Raw genomic sequence first — 26,197 nt, 5'->3', positions numbered from 1 at the left:
GGGGCTGGAGAGATAGTTCAGTAGCTAAAGAAGCTAAGCAAGGATAAGAATCTGATTGTATCCAGTATGCATGTAAAATTCGAGGTATGGCAGGAAACTCAGTGCTGAAAGTAGAGACAGGAAGATTCTGGAGACTTGATAGCCAATCTAACCAATTGATAAAGTCTACTTTCAGTAAGAAACCTTTACTCAAAAGATAAAGTAGAGCTCTTTACTCACTGTGGTCTAAAAGCTTAGTCTACTTCCCACTCTTTGTATGAGACTACTTCTCCTAGATTAGTGTTGCTACCACCCTTTGTCAAAGAAGGCTCTCTGAACAACAAACAGAGACCACCAGAGAAAACCACAACTGTAACCAATGTAAACATCAACACATCATAGGATCTGCAAAGTAGTCAGCCCTGAAACCTCATGCACACAACAAAAATGGGCTCAGCAGCAGGTTTTATATATCTGAAGTTCTAGGAAAAGTAGTTGGGAAGGGTTGAAGTAAAGGGAGGAGAGAAGGTGATATAAAACAATTTGAATTTAAAAAGATAGGAAGACATTGAACATCAACATCTTATCCACCTGTACATGTACATGTGCACACCACATGCACACATACACATACCACCACATATAATAAAACTTGAAAGATGATCTAGTTATAGGAGTTTTTTTGGTTATTTGTTTACCAGGATATATTCTCAGTTTGCCAAAATGTCTTAATTGTGGGGTTGTTTTTTCTGAGCCTTTTGAAATCACTACATTTTCCCAGGTAAATTGTACTAACATATTTATAAAGGTGAAGTCTACCTTGGATTATTTTGAAGAGTCTCAGTAGGGGTTTGGAAAATTGACTTTTTCAGAGACTCAGCAATTGGCTTTTTGAGTTCATATATGTTTGTTTTATATTTCACTGATACTGATCCCTGCCTTACTTTCTTTAGGATTAATCAAGTACCTCCGTTAACTTATTCTTTCATATTTTTCTTTCTGTTATTTGTGTGTGGTATACAAGGATGTGCATGTTCATGTCTGTGTGCATTTGTGAGTGTAGGTGCACTCACCATGTGTACATGGGAAGAGGCCAGAGGTTGAGGTCAAGTTGTCTTCCCCATTGCTCTCCACTTTACTTGTTTATTTTGAGACAGTGTTATTCAACCTGATGCTGACCAGCAAGACCGAAGCTTCTCTTTTCTCCCAGACATACTTGGCTTGTTATGTTGGTGCAGGTTTTCATAGTGTGTGACCGTAGTCTCCCTGAGCTGCTATAAGTAATGCAAGCTAGATGGCCCATAAATAATAGAAAGTTCTAGAGGCAAGAACGTCTTAGTTGACAGTGTTGACAAAGTCTGTCTGTTGATGGCCTCCATTTCTTCTTCATAGATGTATTTTACCTGGAACCTCACATGGCAGATGTGGGGGGCTAGCTCTCTGGAACTGAGACAGTCAGGTCACTAGTGGCCCTGATTCTAAATGTCACATGGAGGGTGAAATTTATATATATCAGTTTGGGGAGATAAATTCTATGGAACTCCCCAATAGCTCTCAAGGAAAAGTTATGTCTTGATCAGTTACAAAATACATTAATTCTTTCTCCCAAAATTTTAACTCATTCCATGTATCAACTCAAAAGTCCAGCATTTCATATAAATATATACATCAAGTACAAGAAAGAGTCAAGATTCAATTCAGCTCAATTAACCCTTCCATAAATCCCTGTCTAGCTATGAACCCAACACATTATATACTTCAAAAATAAACAGAGAGGAACAGGACAGATATTCTCATATATCCACCTAAAAGAAGAAAATACTTGTGCAGAAACAAATCAGCTTCAAAATATAAGAAACAACATTAAGACACCCTGAAAGAATTGAAAAGAAAAACAGATAGTATACAAATTTGTACTTATTGTTAGGAGATCTGAAAAGTAAACTGTGTAAGGATATAAATGTCTTAGTCGGTACTACTAACTCAGTGAAGCTAATCAGAGCACCTAACTTTCATCTGTACATTGAATACTCACATGTATAGTAATTTTACACTGACCCATAAAACAAATCTCAGTAAATTTAAAGGCCTGACTATAGTGCTGGAGAGATGGCTCTTGAGGTTAAGAGCACTTAATTGCTCTTGCAGAGGACCTAGCTCTGGTTTATTTCCTAGCATGGACTTGATAGTTCACAAGCATACGTGAGTTCAGTTTCAGAGGTCAGCACCCTCTTCTGACCTCTACAGGCGCATGTACGTGATACACACACACATGCAGACGAAACACTCAAACACAGAAAGAAAAATAAATCTAAAAGGCCTAACTGAAATCATACAGAATGTTTTTTAATCACAACACAAATTTGAAATAATTTTGTCATATTTGGAAACTAATTATAAATATAGGATCAAAGAAAAATCTTGAGTCAGAAAATACAAAGAAGCTAAAAAAGAAAAGGAATTAAGCCTCAAGTAGGCAATATGAGCCATGCCAATCTGACTCTCCCATTAGATTGCCTAAATTAAACGCACTAACTATTAATGCAGATAGTGGAGTATTTCTGATGGCAATGTAAAATGCTGACCAAAAATCATGCAAAAAGATGTACAATAATACATTTGCAGCTTTTATTAATATAGTGCCAACTCAGCAGGAACCCAAATAACCAACAGCAGATAAATTATAGTCACACAATGTAAAGTAATTGTTTTATGATCTCTGTCCTCTGTAGTCCCTTCCTGTTTCCTCTCATGCCCCTTGAAATCATTTCATTGTATTTTTATCTTGATTTTTATTCTCTTTAATACAACACACTTAAGATTAAAATATTTAAATCTCTATATGGAATTGATCTATTCTCCTTCTAGTTCTATTTGTCTATACTGGAGCCATTGCTGAGGACATATTACTGTAAGCCACAGCATTCATTCACCCTCTTCCCTTTTTAAATGTACACTAAGCTATTCATAAATTTTTGTTATCATATATAAGAATAAGTTACTGAGTTTCCAAAGTGTCTTGCTAAGTTTTACTGAGATTACCTTCAATTTAGGTAATATGTCTGCTATTTAGGATGATGTTTTAAATATTACAAAATACTGCAGATTCCATGCAGGAAATGCTGCTGTGGGCAAATGAGCTCCTGGAGACAGTCTTGTTCTGCTGTAATGGGGGTGCTCTAGTGAAGCCCAAGAGATGTTGTTCCAGGATTGCTTCTTGCTGAAGTGCCTTTTCATGTTTGTCACTGCCACACTCATTTATTTGGCTTGGTATGAGTAGACACCTGGAGACCCTCAATGCCTATAGCCTAGTGTGATTACTTTCTAGGTGACAGCTTATCCTATTAGGCAAATTTCCACAGATCAACATGAAGATGAATGACACATTAATGACTTATAGAATTCATGGTCTGATTCAAATAATTTTTAGGAAGAAAGTGTTAGACTCAAGAGTAGAATGGACTCCTTCCTAAGAATAATTGTAAGGGATACAGTGAGCTTTCATAAATTGTACTAAGAAGAAAAATAAGCTTGGGACAGATTGTGTTCAAGGAAGAACATTCACTGTAGGTCAAGTCCAAGGATATAGACACAGGTGTACATTGTGATTAAAGCAAGGCCATGTGAAACTGCTGCTTTGAACTGATAATGAGCTTATGGGATGAAACACTGCTTTGAACTTGATACTATCAACATCCTTCTGTAGCTTCCTTTTGTATAACATTTTATCTGTGAGGTAATTTTATAAAGAACTTTTGTCTAAGAAGATGCTGTTGGTGCTCTGTGCCATCCACCCAATGGATATATGTCTATCTGTTTGTGTGTACATACATACATATGTAGGTATATGTGTATGTATATAAATATGCATGTATACTTGTGAAATTGATGAAACAGGTAGTCAGTCCTGGCTAGAATGTGTATGTATGTGTATGCATGTCCTTTCTCGCCAACCACCTTAAGAGTTAAAAGAGCTCAGAGTTTCTCACTGGGCATTCCTGCTGCCCCAGATAATTAAGTTTTGTTCTGTCAGTAGTGCTGATCCTGTATATTGCCCACTACTGTAAGCATGTGAAGGGAGCACAGAGGGGGCGTTAGCACCAACCCTAATCACTGACATCATACCTCAACTCTGGTGTCAAAGCTGGTCTTTGTCATAAAACTTTCATGTTTCTATGGAAAGAGTTATGTGATCTTAGAAAATTTACAGTCTCCTTTTAGGGACATAAACTTGCTTTTTAAAATATGTATTTAAATGGTTCTTATATGGTAAACGGTTTTAGTTTTAATAATTTGTTGATGTGATTATACTAATATAGAATTAACATCATAATCATCATAGCTTAGTTTCAGTCCTAAATTCAGGGTAATTGTTCGCTGAGAACATCTACTGTCTTGTAGCACCTGAAGTAATCAGTTTCAGTGGCAGCACCATTCTTATTCATTGTGGGACATATGTTGTTTTGATAACTTTGTGTTCTCTTTAGAAGCCTAAGATCTTGTATTTTTCATAAATTTCATGAGAATCTGTTTAGGTGTAGGTTATTACATATTTTAGTTAATAATACTGAATAGTTGATGGACTTTTTAAAAATATGTGCCTTTTTCCCCAGGTGTCAGAAATATATGTGTTTTGTGTTCTAGGAAATTCCCTTGGCCTTATATTCTAATCCTTAGAAAGACAGATTAATCCCAACAATTTTACTTTTAATTTCTAAAGATTTGATTTTGTTTTATGATTATTTATTACAACAATCTGTTCTGGAAATTGATCTGTTTCCACCAGGGTCATCTTTTAGGTCATTTCTTTCTTTGCTCCAGAACCCTCTATCACCTCTTTTTTCCAAAAAGCAGTATCCATTAACATTTACATTTTGTCTTTTTCCCAACCGAGTGTTGGCTGCATGCAAGTTGGAACCCTTACATCTTCTTCGCTATAGCATCTCCACTGTCTAAGCACTGCAAGGCACGAAGTAGGTAATGTTGCTTACTACAAGAGAGGAGAAGGGAAGGAGGACATATCAAGTACACTATTGCAAAAATCTAAATACTGTACTGACATACATGGAAGCCTGTTTCCCTAATACAAGTCCTTCCTGAAAGACATTTTATGGAAGTTCTTATCTACCAGCTTTAATGAGTTGGAAGGTTGTATTTTGCAAGGCTCATTCATATTAATTAGGGCTGTGCTGCTCTATTATAAAGGGAGAATGGAAACATATTTGTTCTGCAAATTTCTCCAAAACAAGAAATATTGGGCAAAACAAAAATAGTAAAAATAAACCAAGAAGTAGGAGAAGAAAATGTAACATTATACTGGGCAAACATAACAAAGAATGCCATTCCTTACTGGCTTGAAAGAACTAATGCATAACACAAAGACTGAGTCCAAGGTAAACACAAAACTAAGGACTACACTAGGTTAAAAATATGATACAGAATTTGTGTTCTGAAGACAATGGAACACTTTCTGTTCACAGCCCAGCAGAGTGTATACAGCTGTGAATAACATGCGTGAAGGAGAGAGTCAGACTTGGTTCATGTCCTACCATGTCCTAATTCTTGATGCTAGTATGCTGTTCTTAGCTTGTGTGAGACCTTTTATGAAAGGAATTCAGTGTTACCATAATTGGAAGTAACTTTCTATTTCTTCTCTTCCAAAACTTTTATCATACCAAGTTAGCTAAGACAACTCATTCATTCTACAAAATGTTTCTGTTTCAAATTTTTTTCCTCATGATCCAAGTCTCCATTACACCGTTTATTCTGATAGTTCGTTGTTTTTCTAGTCTCTTCGGAGCTATTGCAAACTGACCCTTTCTAAGGCTCTGTAGTAATCGTTGACAAATAGTCCTCATATTTCACTTCCACAAAACAAAGATCATCACTGATTCCCCAATATTACTTGAATTCATTGGCTTTTTATCATCCTCATTCACACTTGAATACTTATGTGGCAGAGATTGGGTTGTATACCATTTTAATATCATTTAGTCTCAACATGATTCTTTATGGTAGCCATACAGTTTCTCCTCTTTGATTTCTTAAATGAGGTCACCTATGTTTTCCAAAGCAGACCTCATTTGGAAGGTTGCTTAGTGGAAATGGACACAAATTCTTTCCATTCTTAAAAGTATAACCTCTTATGAAAAGATTTCTATTTCAACAAGGCTAGAGAGATGGCTGCAGTTAGGAGGACTTTCTACTCTTTCAGAGGATCAGATTTGGGGTTGCAGCATCCATGTAAGGTTAGATTTATATGTATCTGTAACTTCAGGTCTTGTATCTCACCCCTCTGGCTTCCATAGGCACCTGCATTCATTTGTCTATGTACACACTTATAACCTACTTACATTTGAAAAGTCTAAATATCTTCTTTAAAAGATGTTTCTCCATCCTTTTGACTCTGGGATGGACAAGTGATTTACTTTGTCCTTCAAAATGCAGTGGAAATGATATTTGTGGATTGTATCTTCCTTCATGTTGTCTTGTGGGCATTGTTCTTAGGTGTCATGAAAGGAAGCCATTTTAACTCTTGGAATATGAGAAGTCAGAAGGTGAATGAATGGAACTGAAGCAGACAATTTTCAGTATTATCTGCCAGAAGAATGACTGAGGATAGCTTCTTACAGCAGAAAACCAACAATACCCTAGTAAGAAGTACAACAGGCTCAAGGTATAGCTCAGTGGCAGAGTGTTTGGTTAGCATGAGGCAAACCTGGGTTCAATTACCAGTGCTGCCACAAAAAAACAAGTGAACAACTTGGATTTCAGTCCACTGTATTTTACAGAACACATACATGGAGTAACCTAGTAAAATTTGGTACCAGAGAGATTGAACTGCAATTCTATAAGGCATATTTTCTCACAGAAGTAATTGTATGCATGTAATAAATTTAATTTCTTCACAACAATATCAACCAACCAGACAACCTCCTACCCCCATCCAAGAGTACATCCAAACCACCATCCAAAGAGTACACAGGGATGGACCAATGGCTTGAGCCACATATGAAGCAAAGAATGGCCTTGTTGGGCATCAATGGGATAAGAGGTCCTTGGTCTTGCCAAGGCTTGATACCCCAGTGTAGGGAAGCAGGACGGAGTGGGTGGCTAAGAAGGGGAGCACCCTTATAGAGCAGGGGGAAAGGGTAGTAGGTTTCTGGGGGTGGAAACTGGGAAGAGGGAAAACATTTAAATGTAAATTTTTTAAAAATCCAAAAAAAGAAAAAAATGCCATCAAGAAACCTCCAAAAATTGAATTTCTTCAACTCACGAATTCCTTTACCACAATTACTTATTATCTAAAGAAGATGCTCTATGGGGTAAGTAGATGTGACACCCAGGTGAGGAAGAGCTGGTTTGTAAGCAGTAGATTGCTATTACTTAAATATAGTTGTCACCTCCTTTTCTTCATTTAATCGGACACCTAAAACACTCAAATTCACCTATGTCCTATATCAATATAATTCATTATTTGTTTCCTACAGATTATCCTCTCTTCCTCAAGGTACAAGAGATTATCTGAGACACTAGGTTGAAACGTAATTTGTCTATGTGCCTTATTTCTCCAACAGGAATATAAAATATAAAATCATATTACTTTGAACTTTTTCTGACTTTTTAACCAAAGGATGAACATACCTGCATTTATTTTAGATGTTATCCAAAAATATTTTACTTAAATATTTTAATTAAAATATGAAGTACCCTTTAATCATATGAACCAAGTTCATAAACCTAATAATTTTATACCTTAGAAAGGAAATGAAAACATTAAAATAAAAATCTTAGTATATTACTAAACTACTGCTTGTACTTCTGAATTATTTTATTAAACCACCCAGCATATAACTAGATAAGCTGTGAAGTATCAATGATGAGATAGTCTAGTGAATGCCTTAGAAACACTACTTTACCTTTGCAATAAGGTTTATTAAGGAATTTTAGTGAATAAATACAGAGAATGAGAATCGTTTTGTATAATAAATATTTGTATTCATTCTTAATTTTAAGATTTATTCCAATTTTTAAATTTTAGGTCTACTAGAACTGTTTTTGTTTTTATGACTTGGCTTGTGAGTTATATGCTAAAACTTATGATTAATGAAAATTTTTTTCTCAAATGGTTTCTTAGTATCCCATAGTTTTCTTAAGGCTTTTTACTTTTTAGATAAGAGTACCTCCTCAAAGTGCAAATATAATTCTTCATAGCAACACTGCAAGTGATAAACCAACTAAAAGGTTACCTTCTAATAAAAGAAAGTTGGTTACATTTACATAGAAGCAAGAGAAGAAAAGAAAAATAAGAGAATAGTCTAGGCAAGGAGGAACCTTCCATTTGTGTATGCATGTGTGATTATAATACTCAAAGACAATGAGGCCATCAACTCGAGAGTGATGCGGGTACTCATGTTAGAGAAATGAAAGAGAAAAGAAATAAAAGTAATTAAATTTTAATTTAAAATACATTAAATTTAAAATGTCTTTTAAAAATGTAAACGTGTTTTAAAGGGGGTAGAAAATAACACAAGAGATGACAACACAAATCTACAAAGTTTAGGTAAAAATCCTGACCAGGTCACATTCCCTATATCATAGTGTAATGATTTATGACTTGTGCTGTGAATATATAAGAATTTTTAGGGAAAGAGTAATCATTCCTGTCCTTACACCTAGTATGAAAGAAGAGAATATAAACAAACTACAGGAACGTGGCCTTTCTCCAACCTCCTAGCCATATTCTCAGCCGACTGGCTTGACTTTGGCCAATGACACATGATAAAGCTCAGATCTACTGTTTCAATAAGTTCCCTGATTTATTGGTTTCAACATTTAGGTGGATTAAATAAAATCTTAAAATAATCCTGATATCTTAATTTAAATGGAATGTGTTATAATTAGAATATGAGGTAAACTATCTGTAACCTAATCATCTACCTCCTGTTTGTTTTTAATCAACATACAAACAAGATTCTCTTATAACATTTCCATATATGCTTAGTTTGGATGATTCTCCCCTCCCCCACAACTAAATCCTTTACACCCTTCCCATTCCCAGTTTTCTTCCTTCCATGTCCACATCAAATGTTATATTAGCTTCTTACTGTATTCTTGCAAAGCCTTTTTTGTTTTTTTTTCTTTTCATGAACATGCATACACATATATAAACATTTAAAGCCAGTTTCATGTATGAGAGAGATTTAACAAGTGGTATTTTTGTAAAGAATATTGAGAATTTTACCTTAAAGTCTAGAACTTTCTGTTTTTTTCCCCACTGTTACAGAGAACTCCCTTTGCCAGAAATTAGATAGGGTGGTTCCCTGGTACCTACTCCTGAACTGCCAACTATGTAGGACAGAAGGTTGCATGGCAGTAATAAAGTAATACCAAGGATCTAGACAACATTATGGTCAGATAATCATTCTTATTTTGAATAGTAATTGTAATTGGATATTAAGTTAATGTTATTAAATATATTTGTATGTTAAGAATTGTAGTATTTTTCTGGAGAATATTTTTATATCTCACCCATGCCTACCAATGTATTTTCCTAGCTCTAAAGACATATCTGTACTGTAGACATGTCAATAGTTTTTAATTACATTTTACCAAATGTAAAAACAGATTCTCCGGGAGTACACTAATGCATCATCATGAGAAATAAGCAGACAATAGATAATATGATCTACCTAGAGACTCAAGTTTCTAATTTGAAAACTCTATGGAGTTTTAACAATGGTTAACCTGGTCTCTCTCATTACAAAAGAGCAGGCTTCTTAGAGATATCAAAATAAATGCAATAAGATAAAACAAAAACCATCACATATTGGACAAAGCAAACCAAGGAAGGAAAAGAGCCCAGAAGGCACCAGAATCAGACCCACTTTTCACACACTCAGAAATTTCTACCTCAAAATACTAAACTGAAAAGCTATATGCTTAGATGACTTGGTGCAAGATGCTGCTTGTATATTTAAAAAAAGTTCTATCAGTTTTTGTGTATGCACATGAGCACGTGAGTGCATGTATAAACCACACACACTGTCAGAGGATAGAGGACACTGTAAGTACATTTATCCATTGAGTCATAACTGGTCCCTGACTGTTTCTAAGCAGAATGCTCAAAGTACCTAATGGTTTCTTGAAGTGGCATGAAGGTGAACTACAGGTTACTGATAAAACTGTGTGTCCTTAGTGTCAGGACCTGACTTCAGTACCACATACAAGAGCTCATATTCCCAGGACTTGGAAGGCAGATGTGGGACTGTTACAAGTTCAAAAACAAAGAACTACTTTATAGACTTTAATCAACAAACCTGCAATGTGTCTACTTGTACTTCAGAACTTGTCTATGTCATACATTTCTGCAAACTGCAGTTTCTTTTCTGTCTAGCTGTGTCTGTTGGATATTTATAGGGCAAATAAACAATAACTTTATTCATAAAATTAAACTTAATACAGAGGAGCTATACTTGCAAACTGCACACAGAAGTCATACCTAAAGCCTCATTACAGGTTCCTGTACATGTGGCTGCTGAGACCTCATATTGACTCTGACACCATAAATGGCACAATACTAGTTGTCTTGGGGAAAAGGTTAAGTGGTTTAGAAATGTCATTCATTGGGATCCAGAGGATGGAGTGTAGTAGTTTCAAATGATAACCCCTGTGAATCATGTCTCTTAGTATGAGTTATCCTATAAAGTCTCTTGAATCCCACATTCACTTCGTTCACTCAGTAAATTAACTATTTGCATTTTGGAAGACCTGGGCGGTTTAAGAATTTGCCTATTCTAAAGAAATTGTCCTGAGATGAGCTCCTCTCTCACCCCTAATCAGGGAAGCTTCTTGGTGGAGCTAGAAACTAACACAAATGCCCACAACTGGACAATATGCAGAAAATAAAGGACTTTGGAGCTCACTCCCAAATAGGGTGTCTTCATCAAAGCCCCCCTGCCTCGAGGCTCAAGGATCAATTCAAAAAAGGAGGTAGAAAGATTTTAAGAGCCAGAGGTGATGGGTGACTCAAAAGAAATAGTGTCTTGCATACACAGCAGGACTAACACTCATGAATTCGTGTACAAGACCTTCAAGGGCTCATGCCAGGTGTCCAGTACTGAGAGGGGAAGTTGAAACCAGGTTCCAACTTTAACCAAGAAGCTATTTGTAACTGACAGCTGCTGGCAAAGGGAAAAAGTCTCCAATGCACTGTCACTAGGTTTATCTAAGACACCCCAGGGCAGACTGCACACAGGGAGTAATTGGCCACCAAAAACCTAACGCCATGGTTTGTTTGGAGGTTTTATATGGACTTCTTTTGTTGTTTATTTTGGCATTTTTGTCATATTTTTTGTTTTTATTTTCTGTGATAGAAATAGAATGTGATAGAGGAAGAAGAAAGTTGAGTGAGTAGGTTGGTGGGGAAGATCTGTGAGTAGTTAAGGGAAGAGAAAAAACATGATCAAAATATATTCTATGGGAAAAAAAGTTTTAGTTTTAAAAAAGAAAAATGATGTGGAAGGCCGGGGGAGACGGATCAAAGGTTAAGAGTACATAGAGCTCTTCCAGAGGATCTGAGTTCAGTTCCCATCATCTATAACAAATGACTCGCAACCAAGTATACCTCCATCTCCAGAGTAACTAAACGTCCTTTGTCTCCATGGACACCTGCACTCATGTGCACATACCTATGCACAGACACATAGCTACATACAGACACAAACACACAAGAAAGAAAGCAATCCTCTGGAGAACAAGTGGAAAAGCCCCAAAACAACATGGACATGAAAAGAGGCATAGCAACCAGCACAGTTTAGATTTCATGTGATTTATCCAATTATCACTATACTGAGAGACCTTAGGTAAGTAAGCATAAATAATCACCACTCAGGTAATGAAATCAGGTCCAGACTCATGAAGGCTAATAGTAACAGTTTAAATCTCTGTGCTCTTGATTAGTCTGTTAAGTAACAGTTAACAAGAAGGATGAGCCATTCTGAAAGTGTGCCATGGGACATAGATCCATATCTATGAAAAGGTAAATATGACATTTCACCAGTTTATAGACCTGATCACGACGGTCAAGAAGATATGAAGGTGTGACCACAATACTAGATCATCACAGTGCCCTTTTCAGGCAACCAGATCACTCCCTCAATGTTTATTACCACAAATACATTCTGCCAGCACCCTTTCCTGCTTTCTAGCTGTTACATGGTACACCATGTATGCACAAGCCAACTCAAGCTAAATCTCTATATGTTTCTCTGTGTTCTTTTCCCTGCTTTCCTCTTGGTATGTTTTTCTACAGAACTCAAAACCTATGAAAATACCTGAGTCACTTTGTATACATATATATTTATTACTAATTAAGTTTATAAGTCACTGGATCTCAAAAATTAATGTATGCAGTGGTGTCTTTAGTTTTAGTTGTATTTCTTTTGGGAGTAATGGCTTTTCGACTTTATTGGTGACTTACTGGGATATGCTAGCTTTTGAAAGCTATTCAAGTCTCTTACATTTTTACTGACAAATGTTTTATTTGATAAAATAGAACATAATACTAGCCATTTTAACCATTATTGCCTATAATTCTCTTTATGCCAAATTTTCATTAGTTTATTTCTTGGAAAATACATTTATATGTAAAATATAGATTATATATTCATCCTTGATTTGAAACCTTTTGATATATATCCATGTACATTAAATATATATATGCATATAGCCAGGCATGGTGGCACATGCCTTTAATCCCAGCACTTAGTAGAAAGAGGTACATAGACCCGTCTGGTTTACATAGCAAGTTCCAGGACAAGATAAAGGCCATGTGTCAAAAACAAAAAATCCTAGCATGCATACGTGAGTGTGATATGGGTATAATAGTTTTCACTTGGTGTATACGCTCAGACTTAATGCCTTTGTTGAAAATAAAGCATGAAAGGCCAAGTTAACTTAGTGATATATTTATCTTGTTTAAGAAATCACCTAGCAAGCTGGAGAAATGATTTAGCACTAACCACTCTTCCAGAGGTCCTGAGTTCAATTTCCAGCAACATGGTGGCTCATGACCATCTGTAATAGGATCTAATGCTCTCTTCTGGTGTGTCTGAAGACAAGTACAGTATAGTCATATAAATAAAATAAATCTTTGTAAAAAAGAAGGAAATGACTGGAGAGATGGCTCAGAGGTTAAGAGCACTGCTAACTGCTCTTCCAGAGGTCCTGAGTTCAATTCCCAGCAACCACATGGTGGCTCACAACTATCTGTAATGGGATCTGATGCCCTCTTCTGGTGTGTCTGAAGAGAGCAACAGTGTAGTCACATACATTAAATAAATAAATCTTCAAAAAAAAAAGGGGGGGGGAGAGAAATAAAGAAATCGCCTAGCCATGAAGATATTTTCCCTTTTCTTCAAGCATGTTCTTTAACATTAAAACCCATCATTCTCCTTTCTCTGACTTGAAGAATAATTCAAAATATACAACACAATATTATTATCAGTCCATTTCCTGCTTGAAAATTTAGGAGGTCCTAAAATCTTTCATTTTGCATCATCTCTGTCCTTTTCAGTGTGAGCTGGCAATGTTCCTGATGATACACAATTCTTCAAAACACCACGAGCCTCCTATATATTTTATAGAGATTCATGTCCCTAGACCAAAAAGTTCTCTCAAGATTCTGAACTGTTAGCCCTATCTCTTGAGATACATGGCTTCTGCTGGGATGATTTTTGCTCACAGATGACTTTACTCACAAATCTAAAACCCATTATATTTGGCAAATGTTTTTCCATACCTTTGGCTCACACCACAGCATATTGTATAACTTTTCCCCAACTGAACATGAGAATTTTACAGTTATTAAGTTCTAGTTCCTTTTTACCTACAGTTCCTTACTTGGCTACCTTTTTCTCTTGTAGTTTACCAGAAGCAACTAGTAGAAACCAAATCACAACTCTTCCCAACTTGTTTGCAAATTTCTTTTAGTAACTATCCAGCTTCACAGCTCCAGCCTCCATGCTGAAGTGGGCCTGCCAGATGATAGCCTAGCTGAGATGAGGGAGGCTCCAGTATAGTGAGAGACGGTCTCAAGGAAACAAGGTGGGGAGCAATAGAAGATGTATTGTTCTGGCCTCTGTAAGCATGTCTACCCTCATATTCATGTGCACCACACACACACACACACACACACACACACACACACACACACACACACACACACAATCTACATTTTTCTAGTAACATTCTATTAGCAGCACATACTTTCTAAGATGTCAGTACTTTATCCTCTGTACAGATATTATCTGCAAAGGATATCTAGACTTTTATGTATTTGTTAAGGTAGCATATACTCTTAGAGCTGCTATAACAAGATGCTATAAACTAAGGTTGAAAATTCAACCTCCATTTTCTTAAGGTTATAGCATCCCAGCTGTCAGCAGAGCAATACTCTCACCATCCAGGACTTGTGTTGTCCTTGACTTATGGTAGCATAATTCCATAGTGCTTTCTCATTTTCATAATGCCGTCAACCCTTTGTTTTCCAAATTCTAGTTTCTTTTCTCTTATAAGAACACTTACCACTAGATTTAGGGTTCATCTTAAGTCCAAAATGATTTTGGTATTAAGTTCCTTAAATAAATATGCAAAGACCCTATTACTAAATAAATGGATAGCATATGCATGTCATAGTAAAGTAAAACAACTGAATAGCTTAGCTTTAGTATCTGCAGGGTTTTCTTGTTTTGTCTTTTTTTTAAGACCTAAAGAAAGAATAGTTGTGTGTATTCTTCATGGTTACGGCTAGTTTTTAATGATCTTTGACTCTAGATCAGTGGTTCTCAACCTGTGGGGTTGCTACCCCAACAGGGGTTGCATATCAGATATTTACATCAAAAATCATAACAGAACCAAATTATAATTGTGAAGTACAAATGAAATGATTTTATGATTGGGGTCACCACAATGTAAGGAACTTATTAAAAGGCTGCAGTATTCTTTGAACTCACTTTTACGTGCACATGTCATTTATCATATAAGCATTCCTCTGTGTCCAGTTTTACCAGTTTTAAAAAGCACCAGTTGTATTGGATTAGAGCCATCATGATCACCTCTGCAACAAATCTATTTCCAAGTTAGGTCACATCTTGAAGTATTGAAGGATTAGAACATCAACAAAAGTGAATTGTTGGGGTCACAATTTAACTATAGTTTATTCTCTTAGGTACCAGGTATCAGGACATGGGCATCTTTTGGTATAAAAATCTTAATATTAGTTGTTTAAATGTTTTATTCCCATCTCTGCTCCCATAGTTTTTTGTTTAAAGTCAACTATCCTATCCTTGTACTTTTATTCTTATACAGTAAAGATGCTCACCCCCACCCCAGCCTTTTCCAAGATTTGTCTGTGGCGAGAAAGGGAGGGAGAAAAGGAGGGAGGGAGGGGGAGGGGAGACAGAGACAGAAACAGAGAGACAGACACACAGAGAGACAGAAAGACAAAGAGAAAGAGTCAGGCTAATATTTTCCTGCTTTTTTACTTGTTTGATTAGTTGCTATTAATTTTGGAAATTTCTCATTATTTCAAATATTTCTTTCTTTAGTCCCATTTTTTTAGATATCTTAGTACATATCTGAAACACACCATCTAAAATTACCTCAGTTCTGACATGTTCTGTTTCATTTTTAAAATTTTTTTTCTGTTGGAATTGTTCTGGAAGTTTCAATAGTCTCTGCTATGTGTGTTGATCTTTCCTTGGCCATGTCCACTCATCAGTAGCAAACAAACTACAGTGTTTTAAACTTGTAGCGTAAGTCTTTGGTTCCTCATGGATTTTCATCTATTTGCATTGCTTTTTTTTTTTTTTTTTTTGGTTCTTTTTTTTTTCGGAGCTGGGGACCCAACCCAGGGCCTTGTGCTTCCCAGGCAAGCGCCTACCACTGAGCTAAATCCCCAACCCCATTTTTTTACTTATGTACTAAAGACCCTAACATAACACTCTTAATTAAGATTTTCCATATGACAAAATATGACCTTTTCTCATACTTGAGGTTAGGTTTAATAATTGCTCTGTCTCTTCAGTATCTATTTTTAATATGCCTTGGAGATTGTTTTGTAAATATTGAACATGATTTACTATGCAATAGGAGGTAAGTAAACCTTTTATTACTGTATTATATAAATTAAAATAATTGCTATTGCTATAGGTACCAGATAATTCAGAATATCATTTTACTAATATAAATTGGAAAAATATGAGTTTTATTATGACATTCCTATGTAATGAGATGTTCTTTGATCTTATCTGTTCCCTTTACCCTCTCCTGTTCCCATTCCTGTCTCTTACTGATCCCCTTTCTCTTCCCAAATAGTCATAGTTTTTCTCAAGGTATTTTTTAATAAAAAAAATTTAAAAATCTACATTCTAGATATGAGAGAAAACATGAGACAGAATTATTTTTCTGGGCCTATTTGTTTATTTGTGTAGCTTTTACTTAACATGATAATGTCTAGTTCCATCCTTTTTCCTGCAAATGATATAATTTGTTTCATTATGACTGAATAATTCACTCTGTCTGTGTGTGTGTGTGTGTGTGTGTGTGTGTGTGTGTGTGTGTGTGTGTGTGTGCGTGTGTGTTCATTAACACCTGTGGAAAGACAATCACTGGGGTAAGCAGAAATAAAATTAATTTTCTTACCAGTATGCTGACTTCAGATATATGCCTAGGAGTGGTATAGTGGAACGTGAGATTATTCTAATTTTAGTTTTCTGAATAATCTCTTTACTGATTTTCTTGGTGGTGGCATTAATTTATATTCCACTAATGATGTATATAAGCTGCTTATTCAGGAATTTCTATTCCTGGCTATCCTGATAAATGCCATTCTGACTAAGGTGAGATGGGAATCTGTCTAGTTCTGGTTTGCATTATCCTGATGGCTGAGGATGCTGAGCATTTTCCTACATGTTTATTGGCCATTTATACATCTTGTAAGAACTAACCAATTCATTCACCCATTCACTGCTTAGACAGTAGAAGGCTTGATGTTCAGTTTTATGAGTTCTTTATATATATTCAAAATCATTTGTTCTTGTAACAAGGCCTAATCATGGCCACGTGTGAATCACTTTTTACAGTATCATTTGTTGAAATTGTATTTTCCGTAAGTTTTGTTTTGAGCTACTCTTGAAATAAGATAGCTGTAGCTCTATGGGTTTATTTCTTGGTCTTCTCTGCCTTCCCAGTGGTTTAAATTGAGGTTTTGTTCCAATACATAGATGAGTCTTTCTTAGCATAGCTGTAGTTGATGCCTCCAGCATCAGTTCTTTTTGTTTGGAATTGCTTTGGCTACTCAGGATCTGTTTAGTTATAAAATTGTTTTTCCTGTAAAGAATGTTGAGGATTGCATTGGATCTATAAAGAACTTGGGTAGAATACATATTTTCACAGTATTAACCCTGCTGACTTATTGGCATGTTTTCCCATCTTCTCTAGTCTTCCTGGGTTTCTTTCATCAGTTTTTTACACTTTTTTTTTTGTAGATCTCCTTCACTTCTATAGTTAGAGTTGTTCCTTATTATATTTGGAGCTGATTTCCTTTTCAGCATTATTATTAACTGTGTATTAAAAACGAACTACATTTTGATTTTATATCTATGTGCTGGAAATGTTTAGCAGACCTAAAAGTCTTATGGAGGAGATTTAATGAAGGTCTTTTAAGTATAACATCAAACTATTTGCATATAAGATTAATTGAATATTTTTGTTATATGCATATCATTTTCTAATGCTTTACTCTTATCATCTAGACAAGAATTCCCATGATGTATTATATAAGAATGGGGAGAGTGAATCCTTTATCTTGATTTTGATTTTAGGAAAAATGCTTTTACTTTTCCCCATTTTGTATTCTTTAGGCTATACATTTGTTATGCTATGTGTGTGCCATGTGTGTGTCTGTTGTATGCCACAAACAGGCTGTTTTCATTTCAGAAACTTAGGAATGGTTTAACATAAGCAAATTAATAAATACAACACATAGATATACAAAGGGACATAAATCACATGACTGCCTCACTGTTCCAATAGATAAAGAGCCCTTGACCAAGTTCAACATTTTTTAAATAAAATCCTTGCAATTGGGAATAGAAAGAACATAATCATAGATGGATGGATGGATGGATGGATGGATGGATAGGATGGATGGATGGATGGAGATAGATAGCTTAGATGACATCATGCCATGCTTTTCTAGCTTCTCAGGCATTTGTTGAGAGGAAGGTCTACTCTTACTGGGATGGAAATGCCTTTATAAGCACACAGGAGTGCTCTTGTAGTAGCTGTTGTGTTGCATTTGGCCTTCTATTTTCACTTTGACTCTTGCTGTTTTACCCTCCATGTGTTTTCCGTGTGCACTAAAACTCACCAATATTCTTTCTGTGTTCTGTTGTTTGCATTTAACTCTAATGTGACATAGAGAGCTTCTATTCTTGCCATATTTATTAGGGATTCTTAGTGCCTCCAGGGCCTGTTTGACTGTATCATTGGGTTTGAGAAGTTTTCTGTTACTTTGTAATTGATGATGCATTCGTTATAAATATTTTAGGTTCAAACATATATTTTTGTTTTTTTTTTTTTTTTTTGTTCAGAGTCACAGGCATCGGTTTTGTTTTGTTTTTTGTTTTTTAAACTGATCTCTAAATGTACTCTTGACTGTTTTTAATCCCTGGTTTGTTTTTTGTTTCTTCTGCTTTGACCTACTCTCTGTGTGATAGATTCCACTGGTGGTGGTGGTGGAGATGGTGGTGGTGGTGGTGGTGGTGGTGGTGGTGGTGGTGGTGGTGGTGGTGGTGGTGGTGGTGGTTACTGTTATTAATTTGTTTCTTGTTTGGCTTCACTTTAAGCGATTTAAATCCATGTTGGAGACCTTTTATATCTAGGTACTGAATTGAAGTCCACACTTCAGTCACCTGATTTTTCCAACCTTCCTCTCTGAAGTCACTGGTCATTTTACAGTAGGCTTTTGAATTTCTTCTCTTACATTGCAACTATTTCAGCATCTTTGGTTTTGCCTACTGAAAAGTTATGAACTTTTAGCTAAAGAGCCATATTGCTAAATTTGTTCATTTTTGGGGGGTTTTATATTGTGACTTAGACATCTCTTGAGATGTATATGTATTTTTCTTTTATCTATTCATAACTTTTGAGAGGGTAGTTTTCTCTTGGGCTTTTGGTCCACAGTACTCTTTGAAGGAGAGGAAGCAGAGATTAATAACAAAACTATTTGTCCAGAAAACAGTTGTTAAAATGTAAAATGCAAATGCCTACTTAACCTACATCCTTAATAAGGTTATAAACGGTCTTACATTGTAATTGTAAAAGAGGGGAGTTTAAGTTATTAATGCCAAAGCTAGTACTAATAGTAAGTAGAAAAATTGGAGAGTTTGGAAAGGAGTAAGAGAGAAAATGAGGAAAGAGAATAGTAAAATCATCAAGACTATAACAGAGGGAGGAACAAAGCAATCACAAGATCAGGCTGAGCAGAACAAAACCAAGAAAAATAAACAATTAAAAAGAAGAAATAGAAAAGGGTTGGGGATTTAGCTCAGTGGTAGAGCGCTTGGCTAGCAAGCCCAAGGCCCTGGGTTCGGTCCTCAGCTCCAGAAGAAAAAAAAAAAAAAAGAAGAAGAAGAAATAGAAAAGCAATATAACCTTCAATATTTCCTCCCTACTTAGATTTAGATACTTCTGGGTTGTCTTTTTAACAGTCTAAGTTTTCCAATTCCTGGTTCTCTTCTAGATCCCTTCAGATTCCTCCTTGGTCAAAAGCTGTACCTGTTCTTGTACTGGAGTTCTTTCGCTTGGTAGTAAAGTGTGTGAAAAAGGAAGTGTTCTTAATCTTCTGATTGAATTGAATTGCATCTTTTACTGTATCCTTATACTAAAAACTTACATCCTTAAACTATGAATTTAACCAGTGTTTCCTATTTAAACACAAACACATCCACTTCTCTTCAGTGAGAGATTACTCATAATAAAAATAGGAAAGATGTTCTCTTTTCCCTGAAGAATCCTTGTTACAGATAATGCCTAAGCCTAAGCCTTTGACATTGTCTTCCCCCTTACCTGATAGAGCCATTAGCCATCCCCTCTCATCTTGAAGCTTTAAAATGGGCGAGTCCAGGCAGAAATGGAGGTTCACTCAAGACTGGACCATTACTAGTGTACATTATTTGTGGACCATATGGCTTCTGCGTCTGAATTTGGCTGTGACTCTGATTTTCCTGTCTCTCAATAGTTCAGAGTAGCAATTAGCCTGATAATCTCAAATCTCTGATAGATCCATGAAAAGGAACTAGATTTTAATTTTAAGTTGCTTACTGTTTTAATCTAAAGATAGGAGTGATACTGTTTACTATCTTTGTATACTGGAACTGAAACCATAATTCCTGAAAATGTCTTTTAATATCTAGCAATCAAACAGAAGAACTGATGATTACCTAAGTACTTCCTACATCCTGTTGACTAAAGAAGAACTCTTAAGCCCGCTTCATTGCATTGGTCCTCCTCAATGCACTGCCTAGCATCAGCCAGGACAGAAATGTACTTACAGATTGGTACCCTCAGTTCTCCAAAGGGTGACACAGAACTGATACCATTCTAGATCCACAGGAGTTAACTTGTTAGTCACTACCCTTTAGTATTTCAGTGGGTGCTTCCTAGAGTATTTCTTACATAATAAGAAAACAGTTATCACATTCAGAAAATCCAACTCTGGCTTTGTTTATTTGCTGCAATGCTGGGGACAAAGACAGAGTGTAGTTTATGGATGGTAGGCAGATGTTCTACCACTGAGCTATATCCCCAACCTGATAAGTATTTTTATGTAATTTATGAACCAGATTTCAGTTGTCTCATTGTTCCAAGAATACTGTCCCTCTGACAATATTCTGTTCTGGATCACACCTTAATTTTTTGTCATATTTCTCAATATTACAATCAAGAACAATTCTGAATGACATGGCATTAAGAACTTTTAAGTACATCAAGCCAGTTCTTTCTTAGTTTGTCTAAACAATAGTCATGTTTAAGTTGGAATTATACACCCCTGCATACTGTATCTTTCTAATAGGCAACTCTGGCTTTTATAACTTGGGTGAAATATTTTCTGATTGTCTAAAATAATGTATAAACCTCTGACAACAGGCAAGAATGGTTGTTGTATTTTTAAGTCTACACAGATATCCTATTCTACAGTCTCCTCAACTCTGATCCCAGGATTATCAACCTCTCACTATTCTTGCCAGTCATTCTTTGTTTTATCATCCATTCTGTATTAATAACACCCTGCACTATGTACCTGCCAGTCTATATTTTCTATGTGTCATCAATGTGAAATCAAGGTGCATGTCCTTTTGTTTTGTGTTGTCTTGTGCTGTTCTGCTGTGAGACACTGTCTATCTAGGCCATAATGACTTGGAGTTCACTGTGTGACCCAGGATGATGCTGAACTTTTCATCTCTTGCCTCTACTTCCCAAATGTCGAGATTACAGGTATATGTCAATATACCCAGTTTTATGAACTCCTGCCTCAAACCTCGGGGCTTTATGAATGCTTACCAAACACTCTTACATAGCATTCATAAAGCTTGGGTTCAACTTCCAGCAGAGCACTCCAGAGGTGGAAACAGGAGGAGCAGTTCAATCATGCTTAGTTTACTAAACCATACATTAAGGCCAACATACATACGATCCTGTTTCAGAAGGGAAAAGGAGGAAGAAGGGAAGGGAGGAATCTGGGAAGAAAACAACAAAAGCAGAAAGAAAGAAAGAAAGAGAGAGGGAGAGAAGAGAGAAGAGAGAAAGAAAGAAAGGGAAGGGAGAGGAGAGGAGGGAGAGGAGAGGAGAGGAGAGGAGAGGAGAGGAGAAATTATGTATTTTGATACTCAAATATTCCCAGATATGGCCAGAAGCTTATTCAAGCTAGCTCCTGAATACTCGAAGAGGACAGAGGACTCCATATATTTTTCTAATGCCTCTGTGGTTTTGGTAATCCACACTAACCTTATACCTTTTATTCACCTGTGCAAATATTTCTAATACAGATATATAGTACATTTCAGTATTACCCTTACCTGTATATTTTAGAAATCACTTTGACATTTAATTTTCTTAAAAAATTACTTTAATTTACTTACAAAACAGAAGCATACTTTAATTTACTTACAAAACAGCAACATACATTTGTTTGTTTTTAAGTCAGGGGTGCAGTTTATACCTCAGTATAGAATGCAAGTTTAGCATGCAGGGGGCCATGTTAAATCTCCAGCAGCAAAGAAAACAATTATTTTTTTAAAAAATAGAATAAGAGAAACTTCAGAATACTGTTTTGTTTTAAAAAAAAGTAAATCCTAATTTTATTATCAGTATCTGTTATTATCTAATTTATAAACTGTATCGGTCTATGTAATTATTCTAAATATCTATGTATAACTCATATCCAGTTGTACTAAAAAAATACTGGTAGTGAAATCTTTGTTCGTGATTTCCCAAATGCAGCCTTACCTCAGGAGTCCAGTAAAAAGTGGGACTCAATCTGTAGAGTTTTCTTTTATGGAAACTTTGAAGGGGCCTTGTTCGGGCAGCTGTACTCATGATAGCCAAGGATGGAGATTTCAATCTTGTCCTGTCTTTTCTCCTTTTCTTACTGTGCTTCTGATTAAGTAACCAGCTACTGGAGGAAGAGAGCTCATCTAAATTCTCTGAAGCACTGAAATGTACGAAATAATTGGAGATGGGGGTAAAATAAAATGAACAAAACACAGAAAGCTAAATGTAAATTTTATGGTTTATTATGATACAAGAGGGTTCAGTTTTAGCCAATTTTACGATAACAATAGTTAAAATAATTGACATTAATGGATAATTACATAGTAAAAATATAGAAATAATTTGAATTTTCTGCTGCAAAATATACATCTTCAAAACTAAAACTTTGCTTAGTATAAAATCAATGATCCTTATAAATCAATAATTCACATCCAACACAGTTTTAACAATTTATGCCAATTTCTTTTTGCATGTGGGAGAAGTACATCAAAAACAAAGGCTTAAAAGTACCAAGGACTCATCCTTGCTTCTAAATAAGTACGTTTACCACTCAGTGAGTTCACATACAGCTTATCCTATTACAGTTTACATACAGACATAACAACTATAAAGTGAAAGAAGCTATACATGGAAAATAGTTTCATAATTACACTTTATATGAATTTTAACACTATATTTAAGGTTTTGTGAACTGAAGTTTCTGGAGATTTTACAAACTTGACTGACAGGTTACAACTTCATAATTATGTTGGAATGTTAAAGAGCAAGAGAAAATTATGGTGGTGTATCTTTAGTCCCTTAACGGCCATTTGTTACCCATCTCTAAATCTGATCTGGTTTGATTTGAATAGCAGTAAAAAAACCTTCTGAATATATTAATAACTAAGTTTTTGCCAGACTACAGGGTCCACCAATGCAAAAAAAAAAAAAAAGTCAAGGACAGCACCTGAAAACACGCAGCAGGCACCCTTATGTTGCTGTGACTGGCCTACCGGAATCTCCAACCCTGCATATGGTAGAGGTTCTTTGATGTAGGAGTTTCTTTTGTTTATAAAAGTTTTTGAAAGTGTTTCCACAGTGGAATATATCATTCAGGGCAATCTGAATCTGTTTAAAGGTATTAGGAATTTTGGAGTGCAGTTTTATGTTGACACATATAACTTCACTTATATTGCATACTATATATTATAATAATATCGTAATATGGAATATATAGTAATATATTTATGTACTAATATAAAGTAAGCTTTTCACATACAACAGGTTCCAATTTCAATGTATGCAGATCAACACAGGTGACTTAACAGTCTAACATTAACAAGCGAGTTGGAGATGGGCTAGGTAGACTGAATAAAGTGGCGAACTGCCTACTGGGTAAATAAAGGGTGATACAGTTGTAGTGGGTTATGGCAGAGCATTAGCTGACCATTCAACAACTGCTGGGACAACTGCAAACTGTCCTTTGCTTCTTTATAATTGCATCTCCATATCATTAGCCTTGCAGATTGGCTTGCTTCTATCACATATCTGACATAATACTACATCTAAAGAACCACATAAAGGACAGAAAAGCTGGGTTAACCCTACTCCAGGATACACATGCACATACAACTTCCTTGGATTCCTTCCTTTCCTCTACCCTAACTCACTAAGACTCCTCCGTTCATTTTAAGTTTTGGCATAAGAGGAGCTATTGGAGATATGAGATATACTTCTTAAAGATTTATTTATTTTATATATGGGGTACACTGTAGCTGTCTTCAGACACATTGGAAGAGGATATCAGATCCATTACAGATGGTTGTGAGCCACCATGTGGTTGCTGGGAATTGAACTCAGGACCTCTGGAAGAGCAGTCAGTGTTCTTAGCCCCGAGATATACTTTCTGAGTAGCCAGCTATTACTGCTTTACCATACAACTCAGACTTGTAACAAATTTGCTCCAAATTCTTTACTATTTCTTTAATGGTGATAAGCACCTGGAAACATTGAGTACAGGTCTCCATGGTCCTTTTACCTTTGATATATCCATAACCTCCACTTGGAAATAACAATACTATGAAATAACTATATGTGATGTTAGCAATTGATATATAAGTTCTAATAATGCTGTTTGGCATGTGGTTCTTCTGTGAGCTAGAACCTGTTGTGGAAGCACAAGAACCTGAGTTTGGGTCCCTAGTGCCGTTGTAAAACCCAAGCACAGCAGTACTGTGCTACTATGTTTTATGCATAGCCTCAACAGTGAAGCTGGGGACAGGATTAGATGGAACCTAGAACTCAGCAGAATGGATTCACTTCAGGTTCGTGAGAAGTGCTTGAGGAAGACACCCAACACTACATGCAGGAACATAAAACAAGACCGTATATCATACCCCAATACATTCATACTCACACACATACCTACACAAAAGATACTGTTTTCTACAACAGCATTATTGCTTTTGAATCATATTACAGCTACCATAAAAATATTCTTCTAGAGTGAATGAAACAAAAAAATCAAGAAAGCTTGTACAAGTAATCGGAAAACAAAAAGTTACAAAGAAACCTGAATAGTCTATATCAATGGAAACAAAAACAAGAATTAAAAAGGGAAAATGGTAACTAATACAAATATTTCAGTGATATCCATAGCAATTAGTAATAACAGAAAAACTGTCACCTACATTCTTTTGCCAGTCTCAAATGACACAGGTTAGTAATGCTAGGTACTCAAGAAGCCTCGGCAATGAACTGAACTATAAGTTTAGGCCTGCCTGGGATATAGAATAAGCAAAAGACCAGCCTAGACAACTTAATAAGACCCTACATTAAAATATAAAAGGTACAGATAATTATTTTTAAGTATAAAGCCCAATAAGTTAGTGTCAAGACTATCAAACACTTGATCTAGTTCCAGAAGTTTAAAAAGTAAAAAAAAAAAAAAAGTATCCACACTTGGGAGGTAGAGACAGACTCTCTGAGTTCGAGGCCAACCTGGTCTCCAGAGTGAGTTCCAGGATAGCCAGCCAAAACTACACAGAGAAACCCGTCTTAAAAAAATGAAAAGGGGGAAGAGGAAGAGCCTAGGATGTTTATCAGTTACAACACTTGCTTAGAATGTGTAAGACACAGTACAAAATAAATAAACTCTCTCTCTTTTAATTTTGTATTATGGTTTCAAACATTTTTAAACATGGCTACTGAGAAAAAACGACTTAGGAGACTTAACTATCCTGAGAAATTAATCATGAAAAGATTAACTTAATAGTGGCTCCTCACCAGGACTCCTCCCAGTTATACTGCTGTTGCCCAGTGTCGTGGAGATCCTGCCACAACAGTTTACACATGATGTAGACCTTAGGGTGGGCAAACTCAGTCCTAGCCTGGCTGGTAGCTGAGCTGGCCAGTGTCCCTGCTCTCACTTATCTGCAGCAGGCAAGAGCCAGACATCTAGAACTAGACCAGTGTCTCATTACAAACAACATTTGAAAGTGCAGATGTTTAGATAGAGAGAGATTCTGTGGGACACGCTGTAATACTACAGCTTCCACAAGATGTTTTCAATACTTTGTGTTGTTTTGTGTGTGTGGTTTTTACTTGGGGGAGGAGGTTACAA

General features: G+C 35.9%; 1 protein-coding gene across 13 annotated transcripts in view; it reads right to left on the bottom strand.

The window, feature by feature from the left end:
• The window catches only part of Kansl1l (KAT8 regulatory NSL complex subunit 1 like), a 105,755-nt gene that overhangs the window by 19,134 nt on the left and 60,424 nt on the right, over window positions 1-26,197 (bottom strand). For all 13 annotated transcript variants that reach the window (XM_032901265.1, XM_032901269.1, XM_032901272.1 and 10 more), the window contains exon 6: window positions 22,552-22,756. In XM_032901265.1, the coding sequence (XP_032757156.1) occupies window positions 22,552-22,756 (205 nt within the window). The remainder of the gene's footprint in view (window positions 1-22,551; window positions 22,757-26,197) is intronic.

This window comes from Rattus rattus, chromosome 4 (assembly GCF_011064425.1).
Source record: "Rattus rattus isolate New Zealand chromosome 4, Rrattus_CSIRO_v1, whole genome shotgun sequence".
Taxonomy (NCBI): domain Eukaryota; kingdom Metazoa; phylum Chordata; class Mammalia; order Rodentia; family Muridae; genus Rattus; species Rattus rattus.
Note: the sequence above shows the minus strand (reverse complement) of the source record. Positions and strands in the feature narration are given on the sequence as shown.